This window comes from Eubalaena glacialis, chromosome 9 (assembly GCF_028564815.1).
Source record: "Eubalaena glacialis isolate mEubGla1 chromosome 9, mEubGla1.1.hap2.+ XY, whole genome shotgun sequence".
Lineage (NCBI taxonomy): Eukaryota > Metazoa > Chordata > Mammalia > Artiodactyla > Balaenidae > Eubalaena > Eubalaena glacialis.
In genome coordinates this window covers 28,379,586-28,403,417 of record NC_083724.1, presented here as the reverse complement: position 1 = coordinate 28,403,417, position 23,832 = coordinate 28,379,586, and the positions used below count along the sequence as shown (strand labels likewise).

The 23,832-nt window shown below is 34.4% G+C and overlaps 1 protein-coding gene across 1 annotated transcript in view; it reads left to right on the top strand.

Moving 5' to 3' along the window:
• Positions 1-23,832, top strand: part of FSD1L (fibronectin type III and SPRY domain containing 1 like) — a 65,514-nt gene that overhangs the window by 7,695 nt on the left and 33,987 nt on the right. Inside the window, exons 2-5 of the mRNA XM_061201077.1 lie at positions 5,445-5,540; positions 7,808-7,939; positions 15,572-15,673; positions 23,395-23,417. Coding sequence (XP_061057060.1) covers positions 5,445-5,540; positions 7,808-7,939; positions 15,572-15,673; positions 23,395-23,417 — 353 coding nt within the window. The remainder of the gene's footprint in view (positions 1-5,444; positions 5,541-7,807; positions 7,940-15,571; positions 15,674-23,394; positions 23,418-23,832) is intronic.

Here is a 23,832-nt window from a genome sequence, read left to right as displayed (position 1 = left end):
CCCAGATTACTTTGAGCCATTCCATGGGAATGACTGCAGTTGTGCTTGGCTGGGGCGTGTCATCCCCCCCCCCTTTTGTTAACATAGCAGTTACCTTAGACTAATTCCATAGTCAAGTAATTGAGAGGCTTAATTTTGATAGTGTAGGTTTTCTTGAGCTCCTGGTGACTGAGGTGCGTGACCAAAGGATAATGGCTGAGATTGCCTATGCATACTGCCTCTGGAGACATACATTCTATATATTTTGCTGTGATCCAGCAGAATTCGTATTTGTCAAAGCATATCTTCAGACCTGTATCACCTAAAGCTTTTAGTCATGGCCACCTGAAGTCTTGCAAAATCAGTTATATTATCTAGATAAACTTCAGATAATTTATATTGCCTTTATCCGACTATGTTTATCTGTCTCTTTATCCATCAGTATTTGGAGGGTAATGGGAGACTTGAGATCTGAAATGAAGTCTGAGAGACCCTGGTAGGCATTCTTTCAGGTTGATAGAGTCCCAGTTGAAAGTTGTCTTTGCCCTTCTTCACCATCAGGCTTTGATAATAAAAGAAATGAAGCAAGTGTGCATGTGTGTGCGCACACGTGTGTGTGTATACTTAGATATATAAGATGGGCTCATTCTATACTTTTTTGGAACTTGTTTTAACAAAAAATTGTGTATATGTTTTAGAACAGGAGGAATTGATCAATGTGAGGGTTCCCAGGTGGGAAGCAAAGCATATTAGAGAAACTCACAGCAGGCTACTGCAGCTGGAATACAGCAAGAGAGAAGAAGTCTGGTGTGAGTTGAAACAGGTGAGGCAGGCAATGGGAAGATCATGCAGGGTCTTACAGATTATGTAATGTCATGTTTAAGGTCATGTTAACAGCTCATGTTAAAAGATTTTCAGTTTTATCCAAGGACTTGTGGCAAGACGATTAAGCTGGAAGAGTGATGCTAACATATTACTCTAGCTGCAATATAGAGAACTGATTACTGGGGAGAAAGAATGGATCAGAGGCCTGTTAAGAAGTTTTGCAAGAGTATAAGTTGAGATATGATACTGACTTGTGGTAATAGCGATTACAGAGTTATTTAGGAGGTAAAATCTACAGAAGTTGGTGACTGCATGTAGAGCACAAGTGAAAGGAAAGGATGTAATGATGATGGCCTAGGTTTCTGGGTTTTTTTTCCTTCCAGTTTTATTGACATATATCACTATATAAGTTTAAGGTGTACAGCGTAATGATTTGACTTACATACATCATGAAATGATTATCGCAGTAAGATTAGTGAACATCCATCATTTCATGTAGATAAAAAATAAAAGAAAAAGAGAAAAGTATTTTTTCTTTGACGAGAACTCTTAGGATTTACTGTCAACAACTTTCATATATACTAGGCAACAGCGTTAATTATATATAACATATAGCAGTGTTAATTATATTTATCATGTTGTGCATTATACCCCTAGTACTTGTATCTTTTGACTACCTTCATCTACTTCTGAGTCCCCCCACCCCCTCCCTGCCTCTGGTAAACACAAATCTGATCTCTTTTTCTGTGAGTTTGTTTTTGAAGTATAATTGACCTACTGTGTTAATTCCTGTAGGAATTAACTATGTTAATCACACAACATAGTGATTTAATATTGCTATGCATTACAAATGATCACCCCAATAAATCTAATTACTATCTGTCACCATACAATGATATTACATTATTATTGACTATTTTTACCACACTGTACATTTTATCTCTGAGACTCATTTATTTTGTAACTGGAATTTTTTACCTTTTAATCTCCCTCACCTACCTCACCCATCCCCCTACCCCTCTCCCCTCTGGCAACCACCTGTTTGTTCTCTGTATCTATGACTCTTTCTGTTTTAATATGTTTGTTCGTTTGTTTTGTGTTTTAGATTCCACGTATAAGTGAAATTATATGGTATTTATCTTTCGCTGTCTGACGTATTTCACTTAACATAATACCCTCTAGGTCTATCCATGTTGTTGCAAATGGCAAGATTTCATTCTTTTTTATGGCTGAGTAATATTCCAGTGTATATATCTCACATCTTCACTATCCATTCATCTATCGATGGGCACTTAGGTTGCTTTCTTATTTTGGCTATTGTGAATAATGCTACAGTGAACATAGGAGTGCATTTATCTTTTTGAATTAGTATTTTTAGATTAGTATTTTTGTTTTCAGGTAAATACCCAGAAATAGAATTGCTGGATGGTATGGTAGTTCTATTTTCATTTTTAAGGAAACTCCCTACTGTTTTCCATAGTGGCTGCACCAATTTACCTTTCTACCAACAGTGTACAAGTGTTCCTTTTTCTCTGCGTACTCTCAAGAGCTTGTTATTTGTTGTCTTTTTGATAATAGCCATTCTGACAGGTGTGAGGTAATACTTCATTGTGGTTTTGATTTGCATTTCCCTGATGATTAGTGATGTTGAGCATCTTTTCATGTACCTGTTGGCCATCTGTATGTCATCTTTGGAAAAATGTCTGTTCAGGTCCTCTGCTGATTTTTTAATTGGGTTTTTTTTTTTTTTTCTGTTTTTGATTTTGAATTGCTAGGTTTTTGGTTTTACAGCTGGTAGTGCCATTGGCAGAGATAGAACACTAGAGGAGGGCTCAGGTTTAGTGGAGGACATTATGACATGTTGAGTTTTGAAGTGCTTTTGAGAATATCCGAGTGGAGATTTCAAGTAAGCAGTTGGATTAAAATGGTCTGGAGCTCAGAGAATAGGTGCTGTACACAGCTTACATCACTTTCATTGAGACTTCTGGCTTTGCACTTCCTCCTCAGCTTCTTTATCAATTACTTGTGTCTCCATTATAAAAGCTAGTGATTAAATTTGGAGGCCCTGGAGGGGTAGAGTAGGGTAGAAAACTCCATGCATTATGGTATCTTTTAGTTCTTTTTTGCCTCTTTCTCAAAGTTTCTTATCCTGCCCTGATATGTTGCTTGCCATATTTAGAAAATACTTTAAAAAAAGTTCTACTGGACTTGCCTCCCCTTGCATATCTCCTACATTAGGAACACAGTATCCCTGTATAGATCTCTTCCCTGGGTCTTACCACCTAGAGAAAACTTTAACCTCATGTCACATACACAGGCTAGGGTAAAGTTTCAGAACTCAGCTTATGTAGTCCTGCTTTCAGAACTTTTTTCTTGGAATACCAGAATTTCTATATGTGTTTATATTATGTCAGATTCTTGAATTATTTTTTTAAAATGATACTCCTTTCTTTTTTTTTTAAACATTTATTTATTTATTTGGCTGCGCAGGGTCTTAGTTGCGGCACACAGGATCTTTTAGTTGTGGCATGTGGGATCTTTTATTTGTGGCATGTGGGATCTAGTTCCCTGACCAGGGATCGAATCCTGACCCCCTACATTGGGAGCGCAGAGTCTTAGCCGCTGGACCACCAGGGAAGTCCCAGATTCTTGAATTATAATAGCTGTATGTGGATAGAAGTTAAAATGTTACAATCAAGTTCCTTTACCAGAATTTCACTAATTTCAGTGGACAAAGCTTAAGCTCAAGCTGTGATTCTCCAAGAAAATTCCAGTGGTTTTATATGTCATTGAAGAGTCTTAGCAAACCAAAATATTAAAACAATATGTAATTTATTGTATGGGTGTTTCATATAATGGGCAAATTGGTTAGGTTTAGAGGCAGTGTTCTAAAGTGGTAAAGAGCATGGGCTTTCGAGATAGACTGAGCATAATCATTACCTTACAAGCAGTGTCACTTTGGAAAACTGATTGGATCTCCATTTTCTCATGTATATAATATGGATGTAACCCTACCATTGGGAGGGTTAGAAGAGGGTGCAGATAGTCAGTCTATTAACCTGAAAAGCCCACTCTTAATTGAAGCTTACTGTACACAGGCCGAGGACTGGCAGAACCATTTTTACTGTTCCATTGTGTTTTTTAAAGTATATAGAGAGTCTGTCTTGGATGAATACTCGAAGACTCTTAAGTCTTCTACCCTCCTTTTCTACATCTCTGTACTACCACTCTCGTCCCTCCAGCTGTGCCCACCCCTCCCCCAGGTACTGGCTGCATTCTGCGTTGTCTTTGTATTCAAATCTCCGTGTACCTGTTTCTGGAGGGAACACCGAGAGGATAAACAGCTAACTCTTTCATAGCATAACTTCATTGTGTTATTATACTAAAATAACAACAGTGGTGAGGATGGGAAGAAATAGCATTGGTAAGTGAAGCAGAGAGGCTTAGTCCGGCCCAGGGATGATAATACCTACTTATCTCCAGGGATTGTTGGGAGAATGAAATGAGAGCTGTAATTATTTTAATATTTTTACTATAATGCTTTATGAACATTTATATGAAATGTTATCCCGTTATCAGATTATTTCCTGAGGTCTTTATATTTAGCCTTTTATCAGTTTTTGATATTTTGAGGAGAAACTTTATTACACAAAATCTTATAGGAAATTATTAAAATATTTATGTTTGTAGGTGCTTACGGAAATAAGGCTTGTACTTCTGGGAAAAATTATAAAGTGGAAGTACTTGCTTTTGATTTTTACTGAGAATACAAGTACCTTGTTTGGATTTTGCTTTTACTACCCATGAAGAGTTATTAAACAACTAGACCTGTGATGTACAATATGACAGCACTTGTCACATGTGTAATAAAAAGTGAAATTAATTCAAGTTAAAATAAATTTAGTTCCTCAGTTGCTCTATCCACATTTCAAGAGCTCATTAGCTTCATGTGGCTAATTACTACCATACAGAACAGCACATATATAGGATATTTCCATTATAGCAGGAAATTTTATTGGACAACACTGAAGTAGAGAGTATGAGAAAGTTAAATAATCAAGTGTTTTATTTAAATAGGAAGCATTATCAAAAAGTCTGAGGTATTTGCTACTAAAATTACCTTATTTATTATGGTTGTATAGCATCTGTAAATATTGCAATGAATGTTGTAATTTTAACTGCAAATTTATTATCTACTTTCATATTTCTAAAATATGTTTTTAATTTTTATAAATAAATAAAATGTCAAATTTCATTGTCTCTGCTTTTATTCCTCATTTCCTGATGTTGATTAGAAGTTTCCATTTATTTTTGCAACGTTTAAGGATTTGGTTCTGTTCGTTTGCCATGGCCTTATGACCTAAAGTAACAGTCTTTATGTTAAATAATATTGATCATCTTCAGTGTGAAAGATATGGTGGTAATTAAGTTGTACACTAGGAATAAGAGGTTGTAAAACAGTATGAATATATATCCCATCTTTTGTAATTATAGCGTTTGAACAATGAACAGTTTTACATTGCTCCTGTTTATTATGTACTATACTGTTACATACAGAGTTTGTTTAGAGAATTGTTGTTATAAAGTTTATAATTCTCTTTTAATAAAATATCATAGTGTTAAAATTTTTTTTATCCTAGGAAGCTCTACAAAGGATCATTTCAACTCTGGCAAATAAAAATGATGAAATTCAGAACTTTATTGATACACTAAATCAAACACTAAAAGGAGTTCAGGTATGAATCTGTTTTAAAAAAAATTTGTGTGAATATGTCACAATTAATGATTGTTGGGTCGAATCAGAAGTATAAATATACACTGTCAACTATAGATTATAAACTAATGGAGGTGAGAGCAGGGTTTTTAAATGGCAGATAAATAAAAATGCTTTATTTGCTATTCCCACATTCTCCATGGAAAGATCGAATAGTAAGGGAAAAAGAAAACTCTGGAATATTGCTAGGAATATTATAATGCTCACTTTTCTTCCTTTCCGTTTCATGTTTGTCTTTTCTAATTCCAATTAAGAGCAAATTGTGCCTTTCCAAAAGTACTGGCAAGCTAAACATTTCTTTTACTGTAAATAGTAGAAGGAAAATGTAGATGGTAAGAGGTCCACTTGCAGAACTAGATGAAAGTAAGATATAAAAGTAAAAGGTAAAGTGCCCATTGAAGAGAGAGGGGAATACTTAAGGAAATGGTCCCAGGTATAGGTGGATAATCCATGCTGTAAATAATCAAATGTTGATTGTGGAAGAGACCTTAAGATAAGCTGGTGATGCTTTCCCATGAATGTGCCTTAATTAATTTAAGGGTTATTTCTTTGTGAAATAAACATAGAAGATTTCCAGGATACTTGTAGACAGTGAATCCTTTCCTGTGGTTTTTGTTTGGTTCAACCTAGGTAATTGCCTGGCCTGTTAAACCTTATGGTCTTGTATTTTCTTTACTTCTGAATTTGCTGTAATTGAAGTTAGTTAATTATAATCTTCACCAGTTTAACTGTCTTTCTCAAACTATTTTATTGGAAAATTTGGTGAATCCACTAATCCAGTTTCTTTAAATAAGCAGAGCTAGTGGTTCTAAAACTCTTGGTCTATGGACAAGAGAATCATCACATTTGAAATCTGTAAAAGGGTACCTTTAGATAGAGCTAGCTCACACTGTTTTTCTGATTGACAGATTATTAGGACTTTACCTTAGCATCCATAAAAAAAAATAGAGGGGGAATTAAGCTACACCCTCGTCACTGAAGATGGGAGCATAAGCTGTAGTGGACGAGAGACCATAATAATGTGCCAGTTGGTTATTGAGGGGGAAAAGAGCAGTCCAATTCCTTTTTACAGATGAAAAAATTGAGATCCAGGAATTTAAGTGGCTTGTCCAAGGTCACACTGTTACTGAGTGGTTAATGTGGAATTTGACTTAGGTCTTCTGCCTTCCAGACTGCACATTTCTTCCTCCACGTCATGTTCTTACTACTGTAAAGAAACTAGTAAAATGATTAACACCACTTTTGGCAAGACTCCAGTGAGATGATGTCTGGTTTTTATAAACATTTTAAGCAAAAGTTTGGATTGTAATATTACAGTAGATTTTGTGTATTAGTTTTGTAAACCAGTGCCCATTTCGCTTCTCTTAGTTGAATGATTCATCTATGTTGAAAAATGCCTTAAGATAATTTCTTCTATCTCATAATTGTTGCAAGTGTGAATATCGCTTATCTAGGGATTTCACAGATATTTTATTTCTTGTTGAAATAGCATCATCTTGCTTAATGAGGCAGTGAGGAACTCTTGGAGGTCAACAGACTTTATAAACAGATTTTAGTTTATAAAATTTAGAAGTTTGACTACAAATTCTAGTCAGTAGATGATTTCTGAGGTTCCTTCTAGCACCGAAATTCAGTGTTTGATAAATCTCTTAGGACCCAGTAAGGAATTGCTTAGTGTTTTAATTCTGCTTATCTTATGTAAATGCAGTGTTTTAGGCAACCTGAAAGATTTAAAAATTTGCGCAAAATCAGCCCCATCCCTATATGCCCAGACTATTTCTCAGAGTTACAGAATCAAAATCTCTGGAATATTTTATTAAAATCTGCTTCACTGATGATTCTGATGCACACCAAAAGTTGAGAACCACTGGCTTAGGGTCTGCCTTAGAGCCTAAAGGTCTGGACAAAGTTGACAACCTTAAAACAAACTTTCACATTGTCCTGTGGAAACAGTCTTATAAAAGGTGAGGAGAGTATGGGCTAGTTCATAAAAGGCTGCTTAACTCATAGCATTGCTGAAGTAGAACTATCAGCATTAGCAGCCAGCTTCTTGGATTTATCTGTTTTTAAAGGTGTATGTCAAATATTAGAATTTTAATTATTTTATGATATTAGGCTGATATTAGATTCATAATATGAATCTATTCTCTTCTTTGATAAGTACTATATCTTTTAGTTTTTTAATGTTTGACAGCTCTTAAGTAAAATCTTTGTTTGTTTATTAAACAGGAAAATTCTTCTAACATACTTTCAGAGTTAGATGAAGAATTTGATAGTTTATACTCCATATTGGATGAGGTAAAAGAAAGTATGATTAACAGTATCAAGCAGGAACAAGCTCGTAAATCACAGGAGTTACAGGTGAGATCGTGCAGCTATTTAAATATGAATAATTTTAGTCTGTATAATGCTTGATTTATTGAAAGCAAAAATTAGTGACTTTTTGTATAACTGTACTGATATCTTGTAGAGGAATGATTCTTAACTTTGTTTTGGTCATAGATATCGTTTTTTAAAAATTGTGATAAAAAACCTAAGATTTACCCTCTTAACCATTTTTAAATGTACAGTAGTATTAACTATATTCACATCGTTGTGTAACAGATCTCTAGAACTTTTTCATCTTGCAGAACTGAAACTCTATACTCATTGAACAACGCCCCATTTGCCCTTTTCCCCCACTGCCTGGCAACCACCATTGTATTGTCTACTCTAGATATCTCATATAAGTGGAATCATACAGTATTTGTCCCTTTGTGACTGGCTTATTTCACTCGGCATAATGTCTTCAGATTCATCCATCTTGTAGCATGTGTCAGGATTTCCTTCTTTTTTATGGCTGAATAATATTCCATTGCATGTATTTACCACATTTTCTTTATGTGGTATGTCCATTTATCTGTCTATGGACATTTGGGCTGCTTCCATCTCTTGGCTGTTGTGAGTAATGCTGCAGTATACATGGGTGTATACTGAAATTTTGATAGTGATTGCATTGAATTTGTAGATTGCTTTCGGTACTATGGTTGTTTTAACAATAGTAAGTCTTCCAATCCATGACCATAGGATGTCTCTCCATTTATCTGTGTCTTTAATTTCTTTCAGCAGTGTTTTGTAGTGTTCAGTGAATAGGTCTTTTGCCTCCGTGGTTAAATTTACTGCAAAGTATTTCATTCTTTTTGATGCTATTGTAAATGGGATTGTTTTCTTTTCTTTTTTTTTTACAAAGGAATAATATTTATTGTTCATATGGAAAATTTAGAAAAATTATAAAATAGAAAATAAAGATCATCCATAGTCCTGTCACTCAGAAATAGTCACTATTTTTTTCTTTTTTGTAATATACATTTAAATATACATATATAATACACATATATAGGGACATTTTTAATAGAATTAATATCTTATGTATAATTTTTAACCTGGCTTTTTAATCACTTATTATGCCAGATACATTTTCCCATGCCATTGAAAAGTCTTTGAAAACATTCTTCTTAATATTACCTACCAAAATTTGTTAAACCAATTCCCTATAGTTAGGTATCTAGTTATTCTGTTTTTTGCTACTGTAAGTAGCTCCATGTTGTACAAGTATTTTGTATTTTTGTGGACATCTCTGATGATTTCATCAAGATTAAACAACATTTTTCGTGTTCTTTATACTGTCATGTTGTCTTCCAAAATGGTTGTATTCCTTTACCCTCCATGAACAAGATGCAAAAACGATCTTTTCACTGCTGGGTAAGGATATATATTTTTTTAAATTTCTACCAACTAAATGGAGGGAGGAAAGCATGTTATTATTTGAAGTTCCTTCATTATTAGGTTGAATATTTTAACATGCTTCTTGATATTTTTGCCATTTATGAATTATCTTTTATGTTCTTTCCCTTTTTTGGTATTGGTATGCTTGACTTGTTGATTTTATTCATTTATTTATTTTTTCCGGATTTTGAATTTTATTTTATTTATTTTTTTTATACAGCAGGTTCTTATTAGTTATCTATTTTATACATATTAGTGTATATATGTCAATCCCAATCTCCCAATTCATCCCATCACCACCACCACCACCACTACCCCCCCCCACCCCCGCTTTCCCCCCTTGGTTGTCCATATGTTTGTTCTCTATATCTGTGTCTTGCAAACCAGTTCATCTGTACCAGTTTTCTAGATTCCACATATATGCGTTAATAGACGATATTTGTTTTTCTCTTTCTGACTTACTTCACTCTGTATGACAGTCTCTAGGTCCATCCACGTCTCTACAAATGACCCAATTTCGTTCCTTTTTATGGCTGATATTCCACTGTATATATGTACCACATCTTCTTTATCCATTCGTCTGTCGATGGACACTTAGGTTGCATCCACGACCTGACTATTGTAAATAGTGCTGCAATGAACATTGGGGTGCATGTGTCTTTTTGAATTATGGTTTTCTCTGGGTATATGCCCAGTAGTGGGATTGCTGGGTCATATGGTAATTCTATTTTTAGCTTTTTAAGGACCCTCCATACTGTTCTCTGTAGTGGCTGTATCAATTTACATTCCCACCAACAGTGCAAGAGGGTTCCCTTTTCTCCACACCCTCTCCAGCATTTGTTGTTTGTAGATTTTCTGATGATGCCCATTCTAACTGGTGTGAGGTGATACCTCATTGTAGTTTTGATTTGCATTTCTCTAATAATTAGTGATGTTGAGCAGCTTTTCATGTGCCTCTTGGCCATCTGTATGTCTTCTTTGGAGAAATGTCTACTTAGGTCTTCTGCCCATTTTTTGTTTGGGTTGGTTTTTTTAATATTGAGCTGCATGAGCTGTTTATATATTTTGGAGATTAATCCTTTGTCCATTGATTCGTTTGCAAATATTTTCTCCCATTCTGAGGGTTGTCTTTTCATCTTGTTTCTAGTTTCCTTTGCTGTGCAAAAGCTTTTAAGTTTCATTTGGTCCCTAAATGGGATTGTTTTCTTAATTTCCTTTCTCGATTGTTCATTGTTCATATATATAAATGCAACTGATTTTTGTGTGCTGATTTTGGTCACAGATGTCTTTGAGAATCTGAAAGCTATGGAAGAATGCAAATGTTCTCTTTCTTTTACAAACATGCTGTACACACACAATTTCCCAGTATTAAATAGCCTTTCAAGTCTGTCCATTCTTCCCAGGTTGAGATTTGTTGTTTATATTTAGGAGGTGGGAGTTGTATTGCAGTTGAACAACGTGGGTTTGAACTGTGAGGGTCCACTTATACACTGATATTTTTCAATAGTAAATACTACAGTACCATACGGTCTGTGGTTGGTTGAATCGTGGATGCAGAAGAACCACAGATATGGAGGGTCAACTCTAAGTTATATATGGATTAACCCCCCCATTGTTCAAGAGCCAACTGTACTTAAATCATTTAAAGGTAATTAGTTTAGTCATAAAGTATCCATAAATTTCAATAAATAAGACATTCATTCATTTAAAAAAGCAAGATTGGAGAATAAAGGAAAACTCAGCATCTTCTGAAGATCTCACCCATGGCTCATCCTGTGGAGATTTCTGTTCTGTCTTGGGCCCAAATCCTTCTTCATAGCACCAGTTTGGAATACCCTTTAAGCGTTCAGTTGCTTAATCTCTAACCTTCCCTTCTCCCTCCCCATACTTTTTCTCTGCCAGAGCAGCTCTAATTATCTTCATTGTATTCACCAGACACCATTTCTGTCAGCCTGGCCTATACCACATATTAAATTTGCTACCAAAATGATCATGAGTCATATTTTTTCTCCTACATTTTCCTCTTCCCATCAAGTGACAAAAATCTCATGCATATTGAATGTGCATTATCAATTTTTATCTGCCACCTTTAACCATCCCTGGAGTGAGTGATGCTCCAGTGCTGCTGCTATTATTTTTCTTCTCTCTTACCTGTAAGTTTCAAATACCTGGTTGGTGCCTTTTTGTGTTGGCACCTTCTTTCTGCTTAACTGTGCATGCAGTTTATTTTTCTGGCATTGTTAATAGGGAAGCTAGAAGCAGCCAATAGACACAGTTTTAAAAACTTGCAATTGGGGAGTTCCCTAGTGGCTTAGTGGTTAGGATTCCAGGCTTTCACTGCCGTGGCCTGGGTTCAGTCCCTGGTCGGGGCACTGAGATCCTGCAAGCCATGCTGCGTGGCCAAAAAACAAAACAAAACAAAACAAAAACAAAAACAAAAAACCTTGCAATTGGCTAAATAAAATTGAACTGTTAACACCCTTCATTAGAGTAGAAACTTTTCCAAGGAAGAAAAATACTTCCTCCTTGTCCCATATTATTCACGTATCTTATTATATTGCTAGGTTTTAAATAATGGCAGTTGACTAGCTTCTCTTAGGTCCTTTTCTCTACTTTTCCCTTTCTTCCTCTCCTCAAAATTCACATACACTGGAAACCAAGCTCATATGATAATAGCTTTAGAAATGCATTATTAGACATTGAAGTCATAATTATCATTGGATTTTTAAAAATTATTTTATCATCTTCATTATGTCCTGTTATGCTTACACTAAAGATAGTTTAGAGTCATAAAAGAATTTGAAAAACCTTGGAATGTTCCACATCTTTTAATGTTCAAAATTCATATTTGAGAAGCTACTTTAATAATTTATGGGGAAATCAGTGATAATATTTGATTGCCAGTATCAAGATTTTATGCATTCATTGAGTAAAATTTGAGTTAGGCTATGCTGGATTTCGAGTAAGTAGTAGTGAGCAAAACAGTTCCTGCCCTCATGCATTTCACATTCTCATGGAGGGTAATTTGCAAGAAATGCAGAAGAAAGGAAAATCAAATCCTTTTGCCAAAGAGATTAGAATTTATAAGAGTAAGCAAAAATGTATGTAAGATATAACCGATTTAAGAATAATGTTAATGTAAACACTGTACAGCTGTATATAATGCAGAGGGATCATGAAGGGAATTGAGTTCAGGAGCAATTCTTAGAAACTGATTTGAAGCACTTTGAGGGAGGGAAAAGCTTACTTAATAAAGGGAAGAGAGGATATTCCAGGTAAGAGGCAGTTCAGTTGTTAAGATAATCAAAGATTAAAAGTCTAGAAGAGTCTTAGAATCATCTTTAAGCCAAGTCACTGCTGATTTGGAGGAGAGATCTAATATTCATGTCATGGCATGTGGATTTTGATATTTAGGTGTGCTGTCCTTAAGTCAAGATGTTAGAGATTTTCAGAATTAGGTACTCTCTATCCATTGTGGATTTTTGGTTTAAAATATGTCCTTAGACTTCTAGAAGAAGTGTGATATTTTCATATCAGAACTTACTTTCTGGCAGCCCTATACAGAGCTAGGTATGTGTGTGTACACGTAAAATCTATAGTGCTCATCTTAAAACAGGCTGCATTTATTGCTCTTGTAAACTATTGAATTTATAGTTTTAGTTATTGGCTAAATTCCCAGTAATGAATAATTGGGTCATATAAATTTATTTAACCTTTTTTTCTCATGGAGTCTTAGATGAACTTTGTCCACTTTGGGTTTTGTGACTCTTAATTACAGTGATAATGAACATAATAATTATTATTATTTTTGCAACTGATCTGATTCGTGGAAGTCTTCCATGCAAACTGCATTTGGACTCTTTTTAAATGAGATGATGTTACTCTGATTTTTTGATCAATTTTTCTATCAAATTCATCATTAGCTGTTGAATATTGATGGAGGATTCAAAATGTTGCAGAAAATGAGAGAAATAGAGTTCTAAATACTCTTTGGAAGTGGTGACTGCAGAGATGTTAGCACCATCTTTTCTTCCTTATCATCACTTCAGATCTTCATTTTTTATAGCGATTCCATTTTTTCCATCCTTTTATTATCCTTTGTGATTCTTAGTACTTGACTTTTCTTCTGAATGGTACAAAAATTTTCACAGTATTTTTAAATATATTTTTAAAAAATAAATTTATTTATTTATATTTATTTTTGGCTGCACTGGGTCTTCGTTGCTGTGCGCGGGCTTTCTCTAGTTGAGGTGAGCAGGGGCTACTCTTCGTTACAGTGCGCGGGCTTCTCATTGCGGTGTCTTCTCTTGTTATGGAGCACAGGCTCTAGGCACGTGGGCTTCAGTAGTTGCAGCACGCAGGCTTAGTAGTTGTGGCTCATGGGCTCTAGAGTGCAGGCTCAGTAGTTTTGGCACATGGGCTTAGTTGCTCCACGGCATGTGGAATCTTCCCGGACCAGGGCTCGAACCCGTGTCCCGTGCATTGGCAGGCGGATTCTTAACCACTGCGCCACCAGGGAAGCTCCTTTCACAGTTTTTTAATAGAAATGGTGATCTAGGGGAGAGCACGGGATATTGAGGGGACAGTTGGTTGTAAAATAAGACTCTAAGTTATTGAGATGTAAGCTTAGTGAACATAACTTCATTCTTCAGGATGTTCTTTTGTTATGGTTCAAAGGAAAACCTATGGTGATCTCAAACCATAAAGCTTTCCTGGGGTAGTTTGAAAACCAAGTATTAAAAAGAATCACAACTTGGCTACTGATGCCATTTCTTTCTTTATTTGGAGTTAATAGAGCATCTCTGTTCTTTCTTTGGGTTCACAAACTCAATAGCATGTTGTTTTTATTAAGGTATTTTAATAATTCCTCTGAATAACTAAGTGCTCTTTAAGTTGTAATCCTTTGTTCTCCCTTTTTTTTTGCTTTCCCTCTTGACTTCAAAGCAAATTTATAGCATTTTCTTAGAATAAGATATTTTTTTTCAAACTTTGACTTCAGATTGGTTTTTTTTTACTTTAATAGTTCCTTGAGATATATTCTTTATTTTTCTTGGTATTTTTTTCTTTCATACTGCATTGACTTACTCTGCCCTAGTGATCCTGTATGGACCATTTATACCTACCATCTTATTCTCAGTGATTTTGCTTTTATAAAGCTCTGTTTCAAATGGTGGTTTGTTAATTCTTTGAAACTCATAAGAGGCTTACTCATAGGAAGAGCAGTATTTTTATGAAATTGTATTTAGGTTCTTAGAATGACACATGAAAACCTATTCTAATCCAAATTATGACTGAACTATTCTACTTTTCCAAAGTAAAACAGGACACATCAGAAACCAATAAAATCAGATGTAGTTTATCTTTAGTTTGTATCGGAAGGGAAAATTAAGTAGATTTGAATACGGAATAGATATTAATAAATATTCTGAAGAAGAATCTTGGATACATTTAAAAGCTTAGAAATGGGTCCGTTTCTTTGTTTAAAGGTATCACTAACAATATTTTCACATAACTGGGCTTAGTTTTAAATCTACAAATGATAATGTGAGAGAAGGGGGGAGGGGAGGGGAGAGAAAGAACTGAATAAGAAAGGTTGTGTTAGGTGAAATTAACACATCACTATAACAGAGCATATCACTGTAACAGTTACCATTTTTTGTTCCTGTTTGATTTTTTTGAAATCTAGGCACTTCCTGTGTTACACAGTTTTGGAAACTGTAAATTAGCATTTATAGGAGTATGTATCACTTGAGTAATGTGATAAGTGGAGTACTAAGATTGTGCTCAACTGGATGTACCTGTAACTTGATTCACGAACTTTAGCTTAATTAAATATCATCAAGAAATTTTGTCTTCATTATAGATGTTGCCTGCAGATGGATTATTTTGATATTTTACTTTAAATTTTCTGACTACCTGATTGAGAAGAATCTAAATAAATTTGACCCCAACCATTTATAATTGCTTTGTTCTCTTTTTTGTTTTTAAATGATGAGCATATCTTTATCTGTATGCAATTAAGCTGTTCCAGACAGATTATGGACAGTTTAAGATAATTAAAATTTGTTATATATATGACTAGTGATTACCTTGCTTCAGTACCTCTCTAAAATGTTTGTTCAATTATTGCTATTAAGATTGTAACGTTCATTGTCACAGTATATATTTAAGATTCTGATGACAATAGGAAATTCTATTTTAATGATTTTTTGTTCTTATTATTTTTAGAGTCAGCTTAGTCAATGTAATAATGCCCTGGAGAACTCGGAAGAACTACTAGAATTTGCAACAAGGTCATTAGATATAAAGGAACCTGAAGAATTTTCAAAGGTACCAAAAAACCAACCAAAAAAATGAAACTAATGCACTTAAAAAGGAAAGTTTTGTTTAAAAGAAAATGGTGTTTTCCCGTTTGATTTTGGATTCATTCAGTCATTTCTGATACGAGAAAAGGCTTGGCAGTTCTTGTTAAGTAAAATGCTAGCTGTTCATTTATTCCAAAGCATATACTTAGAAGTGTGTGTCATTGGGGTCACGAACAAATTAATTATTTGTTTAATGCTCAATTCAGATGAATGACGTTACTCTTTTTTTCAGTTACTTCCCCCTTGGTCATTTATTTTAAAGGTACTTGTATACTTTAGCTGAGTCATACCTTTGTTATAAACATTTTATAACTAAGGAAAGGAGATTGATATTGCTATTAACATTCATAAAAATCTAAGTTGGTGTTCCTTTCAGTGAGCTGATTGGGAAAACATCATCACTTGATGCATATGAAAGCGTTGTGAAACTTACTAAATTTGCTATTAAATGTCCCAGTGTTCAGCTTAAGTAATTGTTTGAATGCTTTATTAAAATATGAAAATGTAGGTCCCTAAGGGGTATATTTGGTGTGAAGATACAGAGAGTAGAGCAAGAAGACTGCTAATGTTTTAACCTAGATCCTGGTGTTTAAGAGATTCTGAATTCTAGATTCTTATTCTTATTTTAAGTAGAGTCATTTTTAAATGATTACCAATTTATCAAATCATTGGATATTTGATATAGAATAAGTATGTAGACTATATAGAAAATGGCATGAAAGAGTGTGAAATAAAGCTATAATAATTAGTAAAATATATACTGTGAAGTAGTCTTATCAAGATAAGATATTTGAGTTTGATATTTTCTTGGTCTTTGTGGACTGTGTAGTGAGCTGCTTGAAAGGTAGCTTTATAATCCATGTGTGCCCACCAGTGATTTCATTTTATGATTTTTCTATGAACTTGAGGGTAGAAGAAACTTCCTTGAGAAGATAACATTTGCTGACTTAAATCCCTGCATCTTGAAAATGAACTTTAAAAATTAATTCCTTTTGACTAAATGAATGGAAATTTCTTTTGCTGTAAGCGAGTTAACTAATTCTTGAATTTGGATGTTGCTTGTAAGAAAATTCATCTTTGCACTTTGTAAGACTTATTATATAAAGGAATTATGAGGGAATAGTATCATACTTTAAATTATTCTAAAAGTATAGATATGTCACCTATTCAGAGGGCATTTATGTGATAACCTCAAATATCTGGAACATAGCCAAAAAAACATGCAGAAAGCAAAAGATGTCTGAGTCAGCAGAATCAGTGTCACACAGTTCATGAGTGGGAGTTAATATCTTCTATTCATGATAGTGTCTCAGAATCTGTTGACTATTAGTATGTACATGGTACTACTAAGTTTTTCGATTTTTTTCCTTTTTGTTTCCTGGTTGTCAACAGATTCCCCTTCTAGTGGAGTAGGGCAGCTGTTAATGACAGGCATAATCATAGCAGCAAGAATTAACAGCTGAGCACCTGAGAGCGGAAGAAGATAGGAAAACTATAAAATGTGGACATAGTACTCAAAAAGAGCTTGAATCCAGTTGAATTTAAATAGGACCTGATGCTTGGAAAAACTGATAAAAGTTTGTTTCTCCCGAGTTTCTCTTTCCATTGACATTTTCAGAGTCCTTTCTTCTTCCTCTCAAAAGATTCTGTTCTCTTTCTCTCTCCTTTGTTCTTTCCAGCTTTGTTAAAACTTGTTTCCAGTATACTGTAAATTGGAAAGGTTCTGATAAAATAAATCACCTTGTGGTTTAAATATATTTTCTTCATGTGCCACTTTGCTTCTTATCTTACTATTTTGGTCTTGTCTTCCAGCATTTTGCAGTACTGCCTAGTAGCTTGATCCCTTTGGAGATGTGTTGAAATGAATTATTTGTCAGTGCTTCCTAGCCAGAAATCTGAGTTTATTGTTCAAGAAAAATGCTTAACTGAGAGTTACTTGCAATTATTTTCTTAGTATATCCAAATAGTATCCAGATAATGGTTTGATTCCAAGTCAAAAACTAAATGTACTTTCCTAACCAGCTGCATGGACTCCAGGCTTGCCTCAGATACCTAATTGCTGACAGAGTAGGGAAAGATGACTTGGAAGATTAATTATTGGACTAGGAGTATGTTGTTAGATATTTGGAAACAATTCTTTTATATTATTTGCAAATATCTCATATTAAAGTGATTAAAGCAGATTAATATGAATAACTCATGGGGACAAAAAATATTGTAGGCTGAAATCTAGGCCATGAGTCTTTTTAGACTTCATTATCTTCAAAAAGAGTATTTTAAATACTAATATTTAAGTGATCATGTTGCAGTACATCAGCATGAGAATTGAACACGAAGCTATGCTCATTATTTACCAGCATTAGACAGTCTGAAAGTAAACAAGTAAAAAAATAGCACAAATGGAAAAGGATTTTAGAACAAATTTTCACTAATTTTTTTTAACTGTTAGAAGTTTCGTTGATAGTAAATATATGCAGAAAGATCACCAGCAAATGAGTTCTGGATCATTAGCTTTATTTCTGGATGAACAAGTAGCCAAAGCCCCAGCAGACTTGGTTTTTCTGCTAATAACTGGCCTGCAGAACACTGCATGGATCCCTTAGCAAAATTAATATTCCTACCAACTCCCCCTCTCCTCCGAATTTAGAACTTGAATTTTACCTATGAAAAGAGCTGAGTTTATGGGACATTTTCCAAGTCAGTATAACTAACCAGCCACTTCATCCCAATCTTGCCACACATAACTCAGTTGTCAGACAAGGAGGGAGGGAATGGTTACCTGCCCACAGGTGCTTACACTGGAGAAAAAAGTACAGAGTAAGATGAAAGGGAAACAGTCTTCTAGATTAGATCACAGATGAAAAGGGAGAAAGGATTTTGTGTATTTCCAACTTCTGACTCACAGTAACTCACCATTAGAATATTATTCAGCAGGTATCAATCTCTGACCACTGGAAGGAGCAAATAAGGAGAGGGGTGGAAGCTCACTCAGTATCTTCAAGGGAGCAGAAGTAGTACTGGCAGAAACTGCTTCTGTGGCTGCAGTCAGGAATTCTGGGAGAGGAGAGGACCATCAACAAAAGCATGAAGGGGATTCCCTGGCGGTCCAGTGGTTAGGACTCTGTGCTTCCATTTCACGGGGCACGGGTTCAATCCCTAGTCAGGGAACTAAGGTCCTGCAAGATGCTCGGTGTGGCCAAAAAAAAAAGCATGAATGTTTCAGTTATGAAGGCAGTTTAGAAACAAGTCTAAATATTTAAGAATAGCTCAAACTATAATTTTTCACCTTTACTTCGTTTGTAGGTGTTTATGTCTTACAGAAATGCAGTCTCCTATTATATAAATGTACTTAGTCATAGAGTACAGATGTATGTGGTACTGTATTCCATGTTTATTTCAAGTTATTTACTAGGGTTTTGTGAAGAAGACTTTTAAATGATCATGTTTTTGGAAAATAGTGCTTTTTATAAACAGATAAATATATGTATAGGAAATATAAAACTTCTAATGTTTGGAATCAACCAGTATGCAGTAATTTTTTTTGAAACCTAGTATTTTTTGCCTAAGGGAAAATTGTACTTTGAAACGGTCTCTTATTTACTCTCTCTGACTGAGTCCCCTTCATCTCCCAAGTTATTCCTTAATATGGTATTTTTGGGGTGAGGGTAGAAGGCTCAGTAATATATTGTAAAAAGTATTAAATATTTGCCCCCTAGTCATTTTCAGATTGTCTCAAGGAAAGATTGCAAAATTATCTGTCCCAAATCTAATAGGATAATCTGAAGTATGAAACAATGTGAACATATAGACATAACTTGAAAAGTTTCCTCAGTGTTGTGTGGCATTCACATTTTTACTAGGAACTCTATTGGACTTTACTGCAAATCAAAATCAAGATAAATCTTCTCCTGAAAATGTGACATCTAGCCTTTGCTACATTCATTGTTTTGACAATGTTAGTATATTTTTCTCTCAGCAGTTATCATTCAGAAACAGATACATTCTTATTTTTGTTGCTGTTTACCAGTGCTCTGATTTTAACTAACTTTTCCCTTGCTACCTTTCTCCATTTCAGCCTGTATTTTGGAGAATTAGATTGTTAAAATGTTTAATTTATTTTAGATAATTTAAAAAAGTCATTATCTACACATAAGATGGCTTAGGATGGAGTTTAGGGTTCAAAGATATCATTGTGCTCATCATTTTATAGATGAGATAATTGAGTCCTAAAAGAGTTAAGTGACTTGCTGGTTAATGTGATGGGCTGAAACTCAGAGCTCTTAAAACTTGGTCTAATGCTCCTTATTTTTAAAAAGTTTAAAAATTTCTGCTGGTTGGGAAGAAATTTGGAAATCTCAGATTTTGTTCTGTTTGGGTAAATGATTCATTGAGTACAGTAAGCAAGATCTAAAACTTCTTTATTATTCCTATTTTAATTGTGTTTAGGAAAGACTATTTAATTAGCTCCTCCATATATGGAACTATTTTAGAGTACTTTGCTTCTAATGTCTTTCTATAAAAGGAGAAAAATGAAGATATTAAGAAGAAATATAGAAACAGTAAGACCTTAATCTTCAAAGGGCTGAAATAAATTCACTGAGGAAAGTAGTTTCTATATCTACTCATTGCAGATTGGGAAAAGATCTGGTTTAAATACTTTATATTTAATTGGTAGTGATAAGGAACCATTTGTGATTACTCCTCCATTATTATTACAGTTTTATTTAAGGAAGTGGTCTCAGGTGACAGATTCACATAACTGGTAAAATAAAGGGTCAGAATTGTAGGATTTATTTTAAATAACATTTGAGAGATGGAGGAAGGGAATCTCAGAGAGAGAGAGAAAGGAGCCATCTCTGATGATAATAGAGAGAAATGAATTGTTGGCAAACAGGATTTCAGTAGAATATTGAAATCGAAATAGTGATTGAAATTGAAATAGAAAATAGTGATGTTGAGAAAAGTAATATGACTAATGTTTCTTGAAGGCTTTCCAATAGTGTACACTGTCATAACCTAAAAATCTAAGTATTCACTGAGACCTCTTCATAATTCATGAAGTGGTATTATGTAGATACAAATAAATGTATTGGAGACAGAGCAGTGGTAAATCCTGGGATCAGGTGGTACTCATTAAGTAGAGATGTTTAATTGACAAAAATGCATCACTCTTGAAACTGAAACTTAGAGGAATCAAGCAACATATTAATGTGTATCTTTTGGACAGCTTTCTGCTTTGGGAGAAGAAATTCCAGAAAAAAATTAAACAATCTATTTTCCAATTTAAGACATTTCTTGAAGTTGGGCCCTTTTATTGAAATACCTGCATAATTTGAGACTTTCTATCCTTTTCTCATTGCACAGTATAACTTTTTCAACCCCTCCTGCATTTATACAGTATATATACTATAAAATTTGAACCTAAATGAAAGAGGAACCATGGAGGGTCTCCAGTTTTACCAACGGGGTGTATTTATATATATAAATACATGGGGCAACAATTTTTCCTAGATTATATGGCTTTTCATCTATTTATTTTCTGCTTTGTCATGAACAGCCTAGTATATTAAACAATAACATGAAAGCTTTACATGCATGTGTACATGTGCACACTTGCACACAGATGCACTAAAAAAATGGCACCTTACTAAATTAATACTAGACACAAAATTGAATCATTATGGTCAGTTTTAAAAACAGTAATGGTCTTTATATTGTTGGGTTATTTGGGAGTGACTGGTAAGTAACATTCCTTTAACCAAGTTCTAAACCAATTGGGAAATAAGACAAAACAATAAAGTTGATAAGAGGCCAAATAAAATGATATTGGAAAATTTGGCTTATATCAATGGGCACACTTCCTAATATTGAATCCTAGAAGTAGACAGACTTACCTCACCCAGGGATGTAAGTACAGGGCTACCTCAGGTCTTTGTGTGTGAGGGGAGCCTGTTTCAATGAAACTTACTGAATAGAGGGAAAGAACCGAATATAGAATATATGTTCTCTGTGGGCAAGCAAGCTGCCAGAAAGAGGGAAAGGTGCTGAGCTACTTATTTCTAGTTTGTCCTTCCAGACTCATAATCGGATTAAGTCATATCATCTTCCCAGGAGAAAATGAGGGAATAGAGAGTAAGGCTAGTGGCACTTTTCTCCATGTGTAAAGAAACATCAAGTGCAGAGTCGAGTCTCCTCTTCCCCTCCTTTCACACTTGTATAAAAATCTTTGGTTATAATTCTAGCTATAATGACAGTAATTTTTAAAAAATCAGTGTAATTAACTTTTTAAAGGTAAATTCAACATACAATATTAGTTTCAGATGTACATGTAATTGACTTTCTTTAACATTTCTTATTCCTAGTACCAAAGTAGGTACTTTGTACTTTTATGTATGACTTAAGGCACGTATTATAGATGCCACAGAATTGGGTTGTTTGCTGTAGTATTTGGAGCTTGGAATGCGTCTTTAGAAGCATTAAGGACCAAATAGAATGATTAGTATACAAGGTCATGGAATTGGTTATGATAGTGCTGTGATGTGCTCATTTTCTAAATCTCAATTCTGTTCTTTTTGTGTAGACAGGTGTGCAGACCAGAATATTTTAGGATGGGTATAAAAATGACCAATACCAAGTAAGAACAATATTAGAACTGAAGAAGAGAGACAACAGAAGCATTGCTGAATACATCTAATTAATGTTCAATTAACTGTAATAGTTATTAAATATTACTATGTGCCAAGCTTTATGCTAGACACTGGGGTTAGAATATCAAGCATAATAGCCATGTTCTACATTAGATGTGTTGTTAATTATGATGGTCAGTGTGGGGGAAAAAACCTTTTGTTGGACCTATTATATGGTATGTAAATTTAAAGGGGACAGCAGTTTCTGCATGTATTTTTCATCATTTTTCTGTGACATACAGCACCGAGTAATAGCTGTGCCCTCTTCCTAAACTTGTGCTAGCATTCTCAAAACAAACAAACAAAAAAAAGATATCTTAAGTAGCGTAGGTTTAAGTTGGCAACTTCTATGAAGTCATCTGAGGGAAAGACCCTATTGCTAGAAGTGTTTCTTTGGTTTCTCCTTGTCTGAATTTTTGCCATTACAACTTCATTTTTTGGGTAAAGGATTGTAGAACTGCAGCCTAGTTTTATATGTTAGCAGGCAAGCTCTCAGAATACAAAGTCCTTGCCCAGTGAAGGCAAGTAGAGAAAACTTGGAAGAACCATTATGAAGTGGTGAAAGAGATCTCTGAAGAAAAATTGAAGAGCAGATTTGAAATGTATAAGAAAACCATCAGAATGCATAGAAATGTGTGCCCCATGAAGGAGATTGATTGTTCTAGTTGAAGAGTGTCAGACTGAATGAAAGTGGAGGTGTGTGTTGATATCTTAAGGTAAGAAAAAACATTTATAGTCATCTGGAATTAGTTTGAAGTGTTAAATTTTCCTCCGTATTTTAAGGTGATTTATATCGGGACTGGATTTCCAACTATAGTTCTAACATCACATTATGCAAGCTGATGTGAACTGTACAGATTTCTTGTAATTTATGTTTTGGTGAATATGAACTAATCTATTTCAGGGTTTTTATCCTAACTTTTCTTGCATGTCACTGCCATTGAAACTTGCATGAAAAGCACTAACTGCCTTCTTTCTCTTCTCCCTGATTTGCTCCAAGGCTGCCAGACAGATCAAGGATAGGTATGGTATAAAACCTACATTTTTATTTAAGTATCAACGTTGAAGTCAGAAATGAAATTCAAGAAGTTTCTTATTAGAATCTCGTTAGTTAAAATAAATATACCTAATGGCGAAGTGCAAAAAACAAAAGAGAAAAAGTCTTCTGCATATATTCCGGAATAAACAGTATATCAGCAAGATTTTTAAAAAACATAGTTATTGACAATTATGTACTTCCAAAAGAATTTCATTTCTGGTATAATATAGTTTTAGTACAGTTCTTAATTAGCTATACTAGTAGTTGGGGAACCATTTTGAATAATTAAAAACATATATATTCCTGAATGCATTTTTTGTTGTTCTTAAATTTTACCAATATAAGCGTGTCTTATTTTATGAGAAGTTACAGCCTTATTTCGTTCCTCAGGAGCTAAAG